Source organism: Primulina huaijiensis, chromosome 2, assembly GCF_012295235.1.
Source record: "Primulina huaijiensis isolate GDHJ02 chromosome 2, ASM1229523v2, whole genome shotgun sequence".
Taxonomy (NCBI): Eukaryota; Viridiplantae; Streptophyta; class Magnoliopsida; order Lamiales; family Gesneriaceae; genus Primulina; species Primulina huaijiensis.
Genome location: NC_133307.1, coordinates 25,499,785 through 25,516,030, shown reverse-complemented (window position 1 = coordinate 25,516,030; position 16,246 = coordinate 25,499,785). Strand labels below are relative to the sequence as shown.

At 32.5% G+C, this 16,246-nt stretch overlaps 1 protein-coding gene across 1 annotated transcript; it reads right to left on the bottom strand.

Annotated features, from left to right (window-relative positions):
* Nucleotides 1–1,482: 1,482 nt before the first annotated feature.
* LOC140970967 (nicastrin) lies at nucleotides 1,483–11,171 on the bottom strand. The gene is made up of 16 exons (XM_073432987.1): nucleotides 10,948–11,171; nucleotides 9,958–10,071; nucleotides 9,752–9,866; nucleotides 8,937–9,019; nucleotides 8,788–8,864; nucleotides 8,151–8,228; nucleotides 7,578–7,649; nucleotides 7,395–7,468; nucleotides 5,485–5,617; nucleotides 5,302–5,373; nucleotides 4,914–5,033; nucleotides 4,158–4,229; nucleotides 3,830–3,970; nucleotides 3,035–3,119; nucleotides 2,504–2,936; nucleotides 1,483–1,936 (listed from the first exon to the last, which is right to left on the bottom strand). The coding sequence occupies exons 1-16, from the start codon at nucleotides 11,015–11,017 to the stop codon at nucleotides 1,672–1,674; spliced, it is 2,004 nt and encodes a 667-aa protein (XP_073289088.1). The 5' UTR covers nucleotides 11,018–11,171; the 3' UTR covers nucleotides 1,483–1,671.
* Nucleotides 11,172–16,246: the final 5,075 nt, after the last annotated feature.

The window sequence follows — 16,246 nt, the reverse complement described above, 5'->3', positions numbered from 1 at the left end:
TATATATATATTCAATTAATCTTAAAATTTAAGGTTGGCCTTAAAATAAAATTTTAAGCTATGTATGTATAATTATTTCCGGCCATACTTGGTCCTATTCGTGATTATGATGGCACTTTTTTTTTTTTAGGATGAATCAGTCGGCATAGCCTCAACAATATGTTTTTTTTTTTTTAAAAAAAAATATGAGTTATATAATTCCCTAGTCAAGCCAACCGCGTCATCTTTCTCAATCGGTCCAGGATGGATCTATTGACTTCGACAAAAGTTCATTCGTGATGAAATGAAATAAACAAGTGTGAAGGTTTTTTTTGATTGAATGATTTAGATTTGAAGAAATATTTAAAGGAAGAATTTTAAAATGTCTCATATTATGATACAATTGAAATTCACCAGTATGACAAAAAAAAAAAAAAACTGATTGGATTTGAAATCCTTTATTTAGTAATTTACATTAATAAACCAATGAATTTGTTGTTACATATTTGAAATTTCTACATCTAAATCCATTAATTCAAATGTTATATTTGTGCTCAAAATTAACTCCACCCGAAAGACCAAAGAACAAAAAAAAAAAAAAATTAAAAATATGTAAACATCTATAAAGTACTTTAACATAAACAAAAACTTGTGTGGGACGGTCTCACGGGTCTTATTTTGTGAGACGAATATCTTATTTGGTTCATCCATGAAAAAATATTACTTTTTATTGTGAATATCGACAGAGTTGACCCGTCTCACAGATAAAGATTCGTGAGATCATCTAACAAGATACCTACTCTTTAACATAATATAAGAACACTTAAAAGATGAAACTCCAATATTATCCCATAGGCCATGATTAAACCATCCTTTCCAAATAAAATAAAATCTANACACACACACACACATACCGAGAGGGACTTGTGCGGCGTCAAACATCTCCAACTATAATTTGCATTCTCTCCGGCAATTATTTATTTAGTGAATGATAACTTTATGGGCCACATTAATCATATAGATAGATAGATAGATATGAATTTGTGCCCCTATAAATAATATCAGTCACTTATATATGTGTTTATAAATTTCTTGAACAAAGAAACTTTAATTTGCGTGTTATATTCGGGAATAACAATATCATTTGATAGTTAATGATATCCTCAACCCGAATCCTTAACTGTTCATAGCAGAACTACATGATCAACGATGGTGTTGTGGATCTATTTATATCTTATGTCCGTAATTTAAAAATTTATTTGGAATAAATTATATGTATAATGATGGCTCATGGCATGTACATAATGATTTGGACGACCATAGCCTGTTATCAAGAAACTAAGAGCTGCTTTTAAGGTAGCTGTTTTATTGAATTTATTCGAAAAATACAAGTTTTATTTATTCCACAGAACAAAAGGTTGGGATTTTACTTGTTTGATCGTTGCATTCTTAAATTAAGCTAAAGATAATTCAGAACAAAAAATTATACTAAACATGTCGTGCACAGTTGTTAATAAGCAAATGTTATTGGAAGTACAAAGATTCAAAAACTAAGAAGGATACATCACACGGTCGCCACACAACTACAGAAGTCCAGTTTCTTTTGAATTCATCAATTTTATTTTTTCCCGGTCACAAATATAACTGCACTAGAGGTAAAATTCACCAAAAAATGATGCAAAAAGTTGGGTTTCAGTCCTGCTTCAATGCCTTTCGAATTAGAGTTCTGACTATCACTATCAAAAGGTAAGCCAAGAGAGCGATACCGATGCCCAATGCCAAAATTAGATAGTCATAAGTAGCATCTTGGACCGTGTACACTCTGATACCTATTGTATCCCAATTGCTTTCAGTCCAAACTGGATCCTCCATCCTCATGATATCTGAAGAATTGTAGGGTAGCAATGTCCAGCCACCCGATTCGTATTTCAGTCGAGTTGAATACGCAGGGACATACCTGAGATGAACAAGAAGCTTTAGTTCATGGAACTTCGAAAAACTTTAACATTTAGCACTCTAGCAATGGGTGATCAGAGTCCTCAATATGCTTCCGAGCAAGGTTATCTGGTTCATATGGACAAATATCATATGCTCACTTCGTATAAAAGCTTAAATTACCAGAGATGCAAAACATCTAATATTTATTGGCCCTCTAGCATTCAAGCTGTCACATAGAAACTGTCTCGTATAAAAACTTGAGCTGATATACAAGCAGACAGAAAGTAACATATATATTGTTCTAACATGAACAATATGATGAGACATGGAAAATGTGTGGGAAAATAAAAAATAACCATGGTCAAACTAAATTTGTGAAAAATAATACTCCAATACAAATACACTTGAGATTATTAGTTTGTAAAAAAGCTTGACAAAAGTTATTTAGCTAACTATCCGAAAACGTGTGGTGCATATATACATTAATAAATCTATCAACACATATCATAAATCAAATGTGCTGTAGCAACGTGCCAAATTTTGTCACAAAAGTGGTATCAACCAGAGTAAAAGAACCGTAAACTACCTGGTAGTTGATACCACACAGACACCTTTTCCGTCAGTCTCAGTTTTTATGCACAATTCACCAGCACCATTGCAATGTTTTGGGCAAGCAGAGCTCATATTTTTAGATGGAGTCGACGTTTTATCAGCCAAAAAGCTCCACACAAACCTTGAAACATCCCCAACATAAACAGGATTAGGTGCAGAAGAAGGTTCTCCCAAAATGACACCAACATAGTGGCTTGGGCAAGTTGACGAGGGAGAAATATAGCGCTTCACCAAATCACATGATAAACCAGGTTCACATTTTAACAGACAACTGAGAAGTTCTTCGACCATAGAGGTATTGGCGTTGATAGAATTAATAACTGAATCATTATTGCCACCAGCAGCGATGTATAGTGTTCGAGCGACGAGTGCAGCAGCAGCCACAATCGCTGAAGAGTTGATGTTAGCTGCATTAAAGCAACATAAGATTTTTTCACAAATCCAATACTCATTAACAATGCTACACAAGGAGGGAAAAATGATAGAGAATTTTGGATGCACTAACATAGATCGTCGAGATGGCTGTGATAGAACTTGTTGGTAAAAGCAGAGTCAAAATCTTCCAAAACAAGACCAGAAGTCTGATGGTTCTGCAAAACAAAATTTATATTTGAAAATATAGAAGATTCAGCAAAACCTTCGTAATCTAAACAAATATTCGTTCATAATTCTACAGATATAAACACAACACAAAAATCCATCAATTGATGTATGCCAAGGAGGTTTCTCGGCAACGGACTACTGCTATCGGAAGAAATCCTGAATTACAGGTAGAAACTCACCAATGAAGTTTAATTTATAGTGGAATCATATTTATTTAAGAAATTAATGAATATATATACATTGAGTATCAGAAATAAGTTCGATAAAATAAAACTGAAGTGCCGACAACCTTTCCAAAATCTGATTTCCATGATTTAACATGAGACTACTCTAATGCTTACGATCTTGTAGACATTGATATCATTGTATTTTGTGGAGTCATGTCATTGTCACTATTGGCAACTTTTCTGTGTGTGAAACACAACCTTTGCTCTTGATAACATTTTCATGTATTCATCTATCAAGAAACAAGGCCAGCTGCATGGGAACAACAACCCAATATCCACTCTTTTTACTAAGGACTTCTTTCAGGAAACTGATTGGATATTATCATCAGGTCCTTGAAATTTTAAGCTTTGGAAAATCAGTTTACCTTATAAAACTCCTTAAATGAACCATCATAGTAACAAATGGACAAAAAAAAAGACAAGGCTAAATACATATTCTCCGGAAAATTTTATATCTGTTCATCCCTAACCTTCCTCAGAAATGTCATTAATGAGGATGGAGGCACTCCAGGATTTGATGTGCTAGCTCTTTTGACCACTATGCCATCAGTTTTCAAGGAATCTTGAGCACGTTGTAATGCATTCAGTGTTCCGAGCACGGAGGATGTATCCTGCTAAGTTAATGACGTAAAATTGAGGACATCTAGCTCAATAAATATAAGTCAAACAATAGCATTACCAGGCTACCAGCAGGCATTAAGAAAAACATGTGCAACAAGTAAGCCACATAAGCTAAATTTATGACACTAGAATCAAATTGTGAGAACAATAAAAGCCTAAAACAATCTCCAAACTTACCCCAGAAGTATGAGCAAACAATGTTTTCACGCCCTGAGAAAAACTCTTCCCAACAGATCCGATTTCCATTACCTGCTCAAATATCACAGCGCTCGATAGAGTTACCAATAGATAAAGCACCCTACAAATTATCCACCAATAATTGGAATGTAGCCAAAGAATCATGTATTCAATCTTGCCAAGGTAACATGGGATTAAATACAACGGAAAACTTGTTAAGTGTTTTTTTCAATGATGAATATATAAATCTTATTTTTCTCCACCTTGTTAAATATTGTATAGTTTCTATGGTCGAGAGTTCCAAGTGAATAAATAATAAAGGTTAGGTAAAAGACAGTGGTGAAGCATAACAGAAACTATACGGAAACCAATCGTAGAAAAGAATCTAACCAAAGAAAAATCATATGTTAGAAACATGTCTAGAGGATGTGTATCAAAAAATGGGAAGTAAAAATAGTGAGAGCTCCCAAAATAGAATCCGACAAAAATATGTACAAAAAATATCAGCAACCAAATTGATGAAAATACCTAACTAAAAAAATTCACAAAACTTAAAGCAAAAAATTCAAATAAAGTGCCGCAAAAGTGGATGAAGAAAGAGAAACCACTCCAAGATAACAAAAACCAAATTATGTACTTGCATCACTTTCTGCTTCGCACAACTGAGAACAGGATTATCAATCCTGTAAATTAATTTGAGTTTGAGACAGCACATATTAAGTAATGGATTAATATAAAAAGCCGGAAGGGAAATACCATTTCAACCATCGCCATGTCAAGGTCCTTAATGGCATCCGAGTGTTGATCGGACTCCAGAAGAAATCTTCTGCTACCAAGGTAGCCCCAGGCTTCACCAGTGAGAACCACAAACACAAGCTGAGGCAGGTAAAATTATGAAAATAAATCTTTCCACAAGACTTAAAAAGTGAACATAAACATCTCATTTCAAATATAAAATTAAGAATAGAAACAAGCGAAGAAGCCATACAGATAATGTCCAGAGATATAAAGATTGTCAAGACTGGAAACAATTACAACAGGAGTAATATAAACGTTTGCCAAACTCAAATCCAAATAAAGATCTGAAAGTAAAAAAAGCAGAGACTATGAGATACGAGCACATAACACTCAATTAGCGACCAACCTGTTTATTAAGTTCATCCAATTTCTGAATGCGTGAAATAGCATCAACTGCAGCCAGCAATGTAATTAACCCCTAGACATTAAAAAAAACATAAAGAAAAAAAGTACAATATGAATTTGCTTATATGAGATTGTCTTTAGCCAAAGGTTGAAACAAAGAATCACAATAGAAAAGATAACTCACAGATATAGGGGAGTCTGCACCAAGGCTTTTGTCACGGAAAAAAGATGCCGAGTCCATTGATGTCACTGTCAGTACAAGTGGTTTTGTCTTTGGAGAAGATGAGATACTAATAGGTGGAAGTGCTGACCAGACACTGCCCTTCAAATTGAAGATATGACAGATCAAAAAATAAATGTCAGACCTCCACAACATTCTGATACCAGATTGAGAACCAACAGACCATGTAAGATCAATTTGTAACAGCTGTTCAATGTTGAAAATAAATAGGAATTGCCACGGACCATTATAATTAGGAAAGGACAGTGAGTCATCCATTTAAATGATATGGATAGATTGAAAACCTCACCAAAAATGATTGCTTTAAAAGGACCAGGTGCATCACTAACATGGTATGCGTGTCACTGCCAGTTGTGCAGTGGCTAGGTTTAAAAGGTTCACTTTTCATTCTAAAAAAAGGTTCAGTTTTGGGGACAGACAATTGGCTAGGTTCAAATTCTTACTTCCTGCATTATCCGATATCTATCGAGAAAATTTTTGTATCATAAGCAAGAAGCATATCAAAAAGTGCAGTACTCATTCCGCCCAATATTGAAGGTTAGGCACATTTTATTAGGTATGATGTTTTATGTAGGAGTTGAGAATTGGGAGCATCCTTTATGCGTTAAACTCTAGAAGGAGATCTCTTGGAATCAACTATCAGAAAATGCAAGCATGGGACCTCTTGAAAGAAAACATTTTAGCATAAGAAATAAAAAATTGATCCTAAACTGTACCAGTTCAGCAATTATTTACTATGCCATACCCTTACCCTATAGACGACAAATGGTCAAACCCTGTAAGACCTAAAAATATGATACAACTGTTGCACATTTGCTACAGGTCTAGAACACTGACCCCAAAACAATTTAACAATGTAGCTTCTTACTGCAGTTTTGCTCATATAATGCTTGATAATTCTTTCTCAACGAGCATTCATCAAATCAACCTTTTGTTGTAAAATAAGTGAGGAGTATGACAACTTATATCGATGTTGGAATGGGTAAGTCTCCATATCCCTGCTCAAAGTGAAATGCTAACTAATAAAATCTGTGTATCCTAAATGTGGCAAGTTACAAATCCCGACAACTGAATATGCACGTGTCTCATATCTATTTCAAAAATGGAGCTCAAAGTGGAAATGCTAACTAATCAAATCTGTGTATCCTAAAATGTGGCAAGTTACAAATCCCGACAACTGAATATGAATCAGTGTCTCACATCTATTTCCAAAATGGAGCAGAGGTTTGCAGTCATTCCAGTGGAGATTTCTCCATTTATATGGTCAATTCATGTTTGTTTAACCAACTTTAATTCAGTTTCATATAGTTTCAGAATAACCCTCAATCACTATCTCTTCATCACTCCCAAAAAATATACATCTTGAAAACAAATTTTAACAATAAAATCTCCGCATCCAAATTAAAAAACTAATCCAAAAACATCTTCACATAACAATACATCATATCTATTTTAAAAAAATTCTGAACAAATATATAAAGACATAAAAACTATTTCAACCACTTCCATTTTGAGTTAAAATCCCTTGAAAGCCCAACCCAATGCCGCAAGTAGAATTGTAGAATTTTAGTCATAAAAAGTTAAAAACCAAAGATGGGGAAAAACAAGTCCAATCAATTAATCTACAGTAACAAAATAGAACAGCAAGAAACTATGATAATCTAGGTCCTGCAAGTACAGGCTAATCCTTCCAAAACTACAACTTTTCTAGATACGCTATAATCTTTAATGCACACACGTTAAAAAAATAGCAAATAGGTATATTACCAGAAATAAAATAGCTAATTCCTATGACCTTGCAGAATTTAGTAACAGTCTCAATAAACCAGTAAAATAGAATTCATGAAACCAACCTGTATCCACCCAAAGGAAGACAAGCTCCATCCCTCAAACAAGCATCCGAATCAAGACTACCAGATTTAGTTGTCTATTCAAAAGAAAAATTGCATTGGAACATATCAGTTAGCATATCCTCAACTATTACGGAATCAAAAAAATATAGCAGACATCAATACGGTCTCTCCAGAATTTCTTACCTCCATCACCAGATCAAACTCAACAACATCCTCAATATAAGATGTCTTTCTCTTGTCGTTCTTCAAGACAGCCTGCAGAATGGGAATTTTTTTCCTTATGATGCATCAGGTGCAGAAGAATGCAAAATGTTGATTGAGTTGGTGACGTATGGGTGAATTCTTCTGCAGTGCAGACTTCGATTTAATTAAGATTTATGGATACTTAAGTGAGCATGTAAAGGGAGGAGTGCCAATACTAATGACTCTCATTTGCATAATTTACGGCATCTCCTTCCATCCATGGATTTTGATAGAATACAGGTCTGGTACTAGGGAACACTGGCTGTGTCATAATATTAACAACTATGGTAGTGGTATCAGTGGCTCTAACCCAGTCAACAAAAACTTATCAACTTCTAATCGACAAAAAAAAGGAGGAAAAATCTTTAGTGTCTATAACAACTGCTAGAACCTTTAGAATACACAACTACCTCTTCCCATTTTTATCATCTAGTAATCTTCTGGAACTAATAACTCAAGGAATTAACTAGAAACTCGAAGTGTCAAGAGTAAACAAGCTTTAGAACACACTACCTCTTGCAAGATTGGCGTGCTAGTTTCAGAAAGTAAAAACACAGGAAAGTTAAAAGCTTTCCACATAATTCCAGATCCCTGCAGGTGTAGACAACAAGATCATATTCATAAAATTGACATATGTTGGATTTCCAAGGAGAGTACGATGCAGCAATATCTATGTATAAAAGATGCAGCAAGAACTTCATATATGCAAGCAGTGCCAGATATGACATCATTAAAACCTGGGTAGTATTGTATATAAGATAGTCAGTGGAATCCTTGAAAATGGAAGAGAATCCACATCGGGAAAATAAGGGGAAAAACAGATTCAAATGAAAAAAACTCAATCGCATAGTTGACTAGAAAAACATTATTTTCCTTGGAAAGTAATTTATGTCTTCTGATTAATTATAGAGGTAGCCCGAAGGTGTTTCAAGAAAGTGCAACTAGCAAAAGTTATATCAACTCAATTTTAAACACAACTGCCCGTCAGTTTCTAACTTTCTGTACACACCCTATTAGGACAGGGACCAAGTCATTTGTCATTTAATATGGTCCACAATCGTAAGTTCTTAACACCCTCGAAAACTGAGGCAGTATATGAACCAAAAGAAAATGTGAAGTTTTAAAATGCTAATAATTTTTCACCACATACTGCTGGATTCCACTCAAATTTGTTGTTTTTGTATGGAGCAAATTCAGCTTGTGGAAATTTTACATCTGGAGAATTTCCTGCGATTACCACCAAATGTTAGCTAACGAACTTTTCTTCACTCAATATTCAACAAAAAAAAAATAACTTACCCTTTAAACCATTTTGGACCTGAGTGCTCGCTTCAACTAAAACCCCAGCCACATTCCTTGAAAAATTTGGATCTTTTGATACTCTAAAATACAGGCAACAAATAGTGCAAATAATGAAAGAGAAGATTCCTCAATTGATTGGAGTTACATCATAAGCCCCACTAGTTAACAGGAAAAAAAGTAGAAAAACAAGGTCACAAGATAAATGCTTAAAGAAAACACTAATTTGAACTATACCATATTGAGTAAAAATAGAGAATAATAAATGTGATGGAAACTATAAGGATACATTATATGGACCCACAGACAGTATGACCCTAATTTCATTTTTGTCATTTTAAAATATTAAATATATTCAAGTGCTCAGCCATTTACCATAGCAATACCTATAATTCAAATTATGTTCTACGCAACTTCTTCAATGTCTGCTGCTAATAGTGTCAGCTCAGATAGTTTCATACTCAATTCTGGTGAATATTAATCATGGTTCTGAGAGGGATGAACTGGTGCCAACTCTGTGAAATGCATTTACTTTTGGGCCACCATGAGAAAACTGGTGCAGTAGGAGTAGGACAAGAAGAAAGGGAAGAAGCAAATAAAGGCTTAAATACATTCAGAGACACGACCAAGTCTACCAATGAACGGACACATATTGCTGATGATAACTGAAATGGAATTTGAATGTATTGATGGGACATAAAGCATCAGAATAACCTAAAAAATGTCAAAACAGAAAAATGAGCAAGGAAGAAAACTCAACGAAGAATGAAATTGTTAATTTTTGGCAGATATATTAGAAACCAAAAACTGCATGCCTTAAAAGTAAGCTTTCAAATTCATCCGCAGAAACCAATATTGCAGTTGATCTGACCAACACGTCTGCATTCTTGAATTGTACAATTGGAGCAACAACTTTCCCTCGGCCAGGATCTAAAATCCAATTTAATAATTAGCAGATTATGCACTAAAAGCTAAGTGGCTGATTAATTGAACCTCATGATAACAGTATTACAGTACCCACTTGAACAACCAATTTCCCCAGAAATGTTGAGCAGTCGTACACATGGATATCCATCAAGTTGTGTGTACATAGACGTTTCAAGATCAGGAACTGACTCAACTGAATTTGTCTTCCCTGAAGCAGTTCAAAATCAATATAGCTCAAACCAGATCAAACTAATACTAAATAAAAACATATTGCAAATGTGATGAAACTTTGAAGGGGATTTCAAAGGACAGAGCTTTACATGATCAGAAAACAACTCAATTTAATTTGACTTCTCTGAAGCTGTCCAAAACTAATGTAGCTCAAACAATACTAGACCAATATTATCATTATTATTTTTAAAGTTGTAAGCTTGATAAAAAAAATGAAAACAGGGAAAGCCATAAGAAAGACATTTTCAAATCAGAAACCCACTTGAATGAGATTGGCTGTGTAAAATTTGTCCAAAATCAATCTAGTTCAGATGTAGAAGCTGCTCTAAGCAATACGCTTCAACTAAATTATAATGGTTTCACAAATGGAATAGTATTAAGATTTTTCTTATTTGAAAACTTCTTAATCCCCCACTAACTAAAACATAACCCATTATACTAAACAAACTTCAACTTCATATTTAATATGATCAAATTACAAAAACCACGCAGCCACACAATTACCATTCAAACATGAAATGAACCAAAGATTAAACCAGAGAAGCTGACGACGATACTGCAGCTCTCTAGATTAAGAATTCAGGGAATGCAAAAAGAGAAAAAAGGAGAAAATTCTTAAAGTAGATTAATGAATAGCTAATAATAATAAAAATAGCCCATTAAACTCTACGTGGTCAAGTCTATAATTTCCCCATCGAAGCTCAAGCATTCAATCTTCCACACAATTCCCATCAAAACATACAATTAGCTAACATATAACCAAAACCCTTGATAAAAATCAAATTTTGATAACAGCCCTCTCATTTAGGAATTAAAAGTCAAGTCAAAACAAAAAAAAAGGAAAAAAAGGAACCTGATGTAGAGGGGTGGAAACAAGCGACGAAAAAAAGTAGCGGGAGGAACAACGGGAGCTTCGACTCCATGGCGTAGTGTTCACTGAACAGGAAGAAAAGTCTATGAAAGATTTGAACTTGAAATCCCTAGGCCATGGAATCCAAACTGACTCCGGGTATCAATTCAATCCTTTGTGCTACTTTGTCAGTCAATTACCGTAGAGGTTGGAGTGAACAAAACTATTTGGTAATACAGATTAATTGTCTTCAAGTAATTAATTGGTCAATTGCCAATTTGCCCTTTACAGCTTCTTTTTCATCACAAAAACTCGCGTGAAATCCATTGAAGTTCAACTTTGGCAAATATATTTTATTATCCGATATATCTAATCTAACTTATAAAATATATTAATTTTTGTATGATATATCTTTTAATAAAAAATATTATTTTTATTTGTTATATTAAAAAATTGTATAATAATATTCTAACTTGAATAATAATATTTTTTATTTTAAAAATATATTACACATTAAGTAAAAAATAATAATTTTTTACATCAGAATATCATTTTCACTGCAAGTTTGGTAAGAGTAAACCCTTCTTCCAGATTTAGATTTGTGAAAATGTTACACAGTAACCCTGTTTTTTCATTAAAGTTTTCATCAACGAATATAAAATGAGATAGTAAATTGAAATATATGATATATTAATTTTATTTTCAATTATTATAAAATTTGAGTAATATTCAGATGAATAAAAAATGTATAATTAGCAAGTTTTTCGCATCAAATGATGTATAATTACTAATTAGCAAGTTCGTTTAAATATATAAATTTAACTATCTTCATTTAGCATGATCATTGGGTTACGAGGGTAATTGGATCCTTTTGGATATACAATTTTAATACCTAACTTCAACCTTTTAAATTCCAATTGGGCTGATTTGATTTCAAATGCACAGTCCAAATACATATTTATGGTCCAAATTATTCTGTCCAGTTTCCTTCCTTCAAATTTTGTACATGTAAAATTGGAAGACGATTTTGGATTTTACCAAAAAAATAAAAGATGGAGACCGGAGGTATGAGAAATAATAGCGGGAAGATTTTGATTTACCAGAAGCAGAAGAACAATTTTTCATAAAGTGGTGACGAAACGTATAATTTGTTAGAAATTGGGAAGGGGATCAAATAACCAAAATTTGGAAAATCTGGACCATTGTGGAGCTTGATATGAATTTTTTTTAAAGGTTGAAAAAGAAGGGTGTTGGGTTTCAACTTGGGAAGGGGAAAAAAAGTAGCAAAGTTGAAGAAGATGGTCAAAATATTAATATTAAATTTTAAGTTTATGAAAAATAATAATAAAATTGTAGAAGAAAAAGAAGGGTCGTGGTGGATGCCTTGAGCTTTGCTGGAGCTTTGAATTTTTTATCGTTTGTATTTGTAAAAGGTCTCCATTTTCCCAAAATTATTTCTCAAGCAAGCAAGGCTGACGATAAGTCATCAAAGAGTTTGCGTGAATAATAGAATACAAAAACTTACGTGAGACGATTTTATATGTCAATTTTGTAAGATATATATTTTATTTTAGTCACTGAAAAAATGTTACTTTTTATGTCAAAATTATTATTTTTTATTGTAAATATGATAAAGATTGATCTGTCTTACGAATAAAAAAACGTGAAATCATCGTATAAGAGATTTACTCATTATAAAATGTTAAAAATATATTCATTTAAAAATGATATACTATCTTTTCAAGACAATTACGGAGAACCCGTGATGAAAAAATGGGGAACGGACCCTTGGTGTTGGCACAAGAAAACATTTTTTAATTTAATTTATTTTTTTTTTGCTTTTTTTTTTATTCTATTTTTTAAAATTTTTTATTTTTTATTTTATATATTTTTTTACTCTTTTATTTTTGGATATTTTTTTTCCTTCTTTTGCTTTTAGAGGTAAAATGTTTTTTTGTATATTTCATTTTTACTCTTTTTATTTTTTCCCTCTTTTTTTCGCGTGTTCAACTCATCCATTATTTCTGTTTTTGGATCTAATCATATGCACATTTTTGGATCGTCTGACAAAACGTGGAGAAAAATTAAAATCAATTGTTATTTTTCTATATCCCACAAGAGGGGATCAATTACCAAAAAAATCATAGACACGTTTCTGGATCGTCCGGTAAGAATGTGGAGAAGAACCAAAATCAATTGTTATTTTTCTATATTTTTAGATTTTACTAAAATAAAAAACTTAGATAAATGCTTTAGAAACATATGTATAAAAACACCATATTTCATTTAGCCAATTGATGTTTACTTTAACTAGTTATTTCGGTTTTCTACTAGTGACTTTAAATATAATTTCAGCTTTATTTATTGGTCTGAGCAAGATACGACTTATTTATCAATAAGTAGCTAGATTATTCGAAAATAAATAACAACAAATAAATGAAGTAGATTAGAAAAAGAAGATATGCATTTATATAATTTTAATATGACAGTGAGTTGCTCGGAATTCGAACTTGGAATTAGTCGGATGGAATAGATAATTTATTAGTTGTGTTAGTTAGATATAGAAAAACTCATCCTCAAGCGGTGCTTGTATTTTTCATTGCACATGGCTTTCGTTATGTATATAATTTCTTTTTCTGAGATTCTCCTAATGCTAGCTCTTGGTAGCGCAGCTATTCCTTTGGTTAGATGAATACAAGTGTGAAAATTTTAGTTCATAATCGCGTTTTTACATACATATATACCATATATATAGTAAAATGAGACCATAACAAACATTAATTCGTCACATTTTATTGATCACCTATATATTCCATTTTATTATCACTTCAATATTACAAAATGGAAACATCTGAACTAATTTATTTTGATATAGCACATATTTTTTGGCACCAAGCTATTGAATTATAACTGAAAATAACACACAAACTTAACTTTCAACCAAGCCAGACTCGCTGACTTTGCGTAAAATGCTTTTGAGCCGCCACATTACAAGCTGATGGAACATCTTCTTCCTTACATTCCTCCGACGTAATTTGATAATTTCCTCCGTAAATTATAACCAAAATGGCTTCCAAAACACAACCTAACAGGGGAATCGAAGAAATTCGAAACGCTTTCTCCTTCTTATCCATGCCTTGATTAGATGTCTTGCCCGAACGTCACACTAAAGGAATTGAAAGTGGGAAAAAAAACGACGACGCCTATTCATTGAGTGAGTATTAATTTTTGACAAGGGAAGTTGAATGTGTAATGAGTAAACTTGTGAAGCTTTAGACTAGAAAATGTTCAATAAATAGAGATTTTGGCTTTTGAAATACTCATTCACATTTTTCCATTTGAGAGTTAGAAAAGTCTCCCAAAATTACCTCACCATCAATAATGCAAATAGAGAATTGTTGTTAGTGGTGTATACGATCAACATTCCACCCCAGCTTTCTATATTATATTGTTGTTGTCGTCTTCGTCGTCGCCGTAGTATGGCCGTAATATGGTATATGTACATAGATATTAAACAAGAATATCTTATAATTATGATAAATCAAAGAGCTCACTATCTTTCATTTTCGTGTAATATATAATATAATTATATTATTTTTGTTATTGTTGTTATACAAATTAAATTAAGGATATGAGATCCAGACAGTACCCTTTGGTCACCATTTTAACTATTTTGGTATGCTGAGACTAGCTAGTATATCCATAATTTCTCTCTTCATGAAGCTCTTTCGATTGAGATCGAGGTTAAAATGCAATTTCTTACCTTGTGATTTTTTATATTTTTTTATTTTATGACCATTCGATCTAGTTTTGAATTTGCATATACCACTGTAAACAAATCATCAGCTAGGAATAAAATGTGCTTATACAAATTTTAATACATTCATATTCAAAATATGCCAAAAGCATTGTATGGCACATACAAACACACAACTGTGTTCAAATATATATGACATTCAAGTTCTATAAACTTAAAGATCCTCGTCAAAAATATCTTACGAGTGTCTTGAATTTTTTTTTAACCATGACATACGAATTAAGATTTTTTTAAATCCTTTATCCTATAAACACATCCTAGTAAAACAAATCATGACATCATCAAATAATGTTTGGAAAACAATCCTAAATCATGAATCGTAGGAGGCACAACGGGTGAATAGTAACACAAAACTATTACTTTTAATCAATTTTTGCTGACCTGACGCCGAAAAATAATGATGTGTCACCGGACATTCGTGACGTGTTCGGTGCCATATTAGAACTCCGTTAAAAAAGGGCTGAAATTGAAAAAATTATAAATTAGTGGACTAAAATAGTTGATTATTGGCTGGAAAAAAATGTAACTTCCCCTAAAAACAATGCATATACATATATATATATATATACATACATATATATATATATATACATACATATATATATATGTATGTATATATATATACATATATATACATATATATATAGAGATATGCAATATTTGTAATATGCTCGACTTCCTTCTTTTACACACATTTATCAATATGCTTGCGCTCTTTGTTCACAGAACACTTGGTTTTTTATTACCATTCTCTCTTCAAATCACAGTATATTGTTCATGAGCAATACTCCAATTCGAAAACGTCATTATATATACCTTGCGAATTCTTTTTCAACTCATCCGAAACTAAAGAAAATTTTTCAAGATTTTCTCCATGATTTCTCGAGCGCTAGTCACTTAAACACATATCCGACCATGCGATTTTTGACAATATTGCCCTAGTAAATACAATTTTTGTGATGAATCAGAGATATTCACCACTACTATTCTGTCACCATTAGTTATTACATTTCTGTTTGCATACCGAAAGAATGACTATTTCTAATCTGCCAAGAATGATAAGAGGAGTTTCTAGCTCACAAAAAATAAAGCGCAAGAAAGTTTATGGAAGATCCTTTTTCACCTTAATTCAAAAGTTCACTTAGTATAAACACACACATATATACAACACATGTTTGGTTTTCGAAAAGCCCAGAAAAGATTATATACGGGATAGTAAACTAACATGGGTTCATATTTTATGAATCAATACATTAATCCCAAGCTATAATGAACTAAAATATATATAGAATAATTAGTATAAACAAGAGAACATTTAGTTTTTGTTTGCAAGATGCAGTTGAGCAAACCTATACGAAATCGAATTAAAGGCCTAAAAATATTCAAGTATCGAAGTAGAAAGACCTGATCACTAGTTGCATTTTACAATCTTGTTTTCTTATTAGTGGGTAATTGTTCAAAATTATATGGAAATAAACGAAAGGA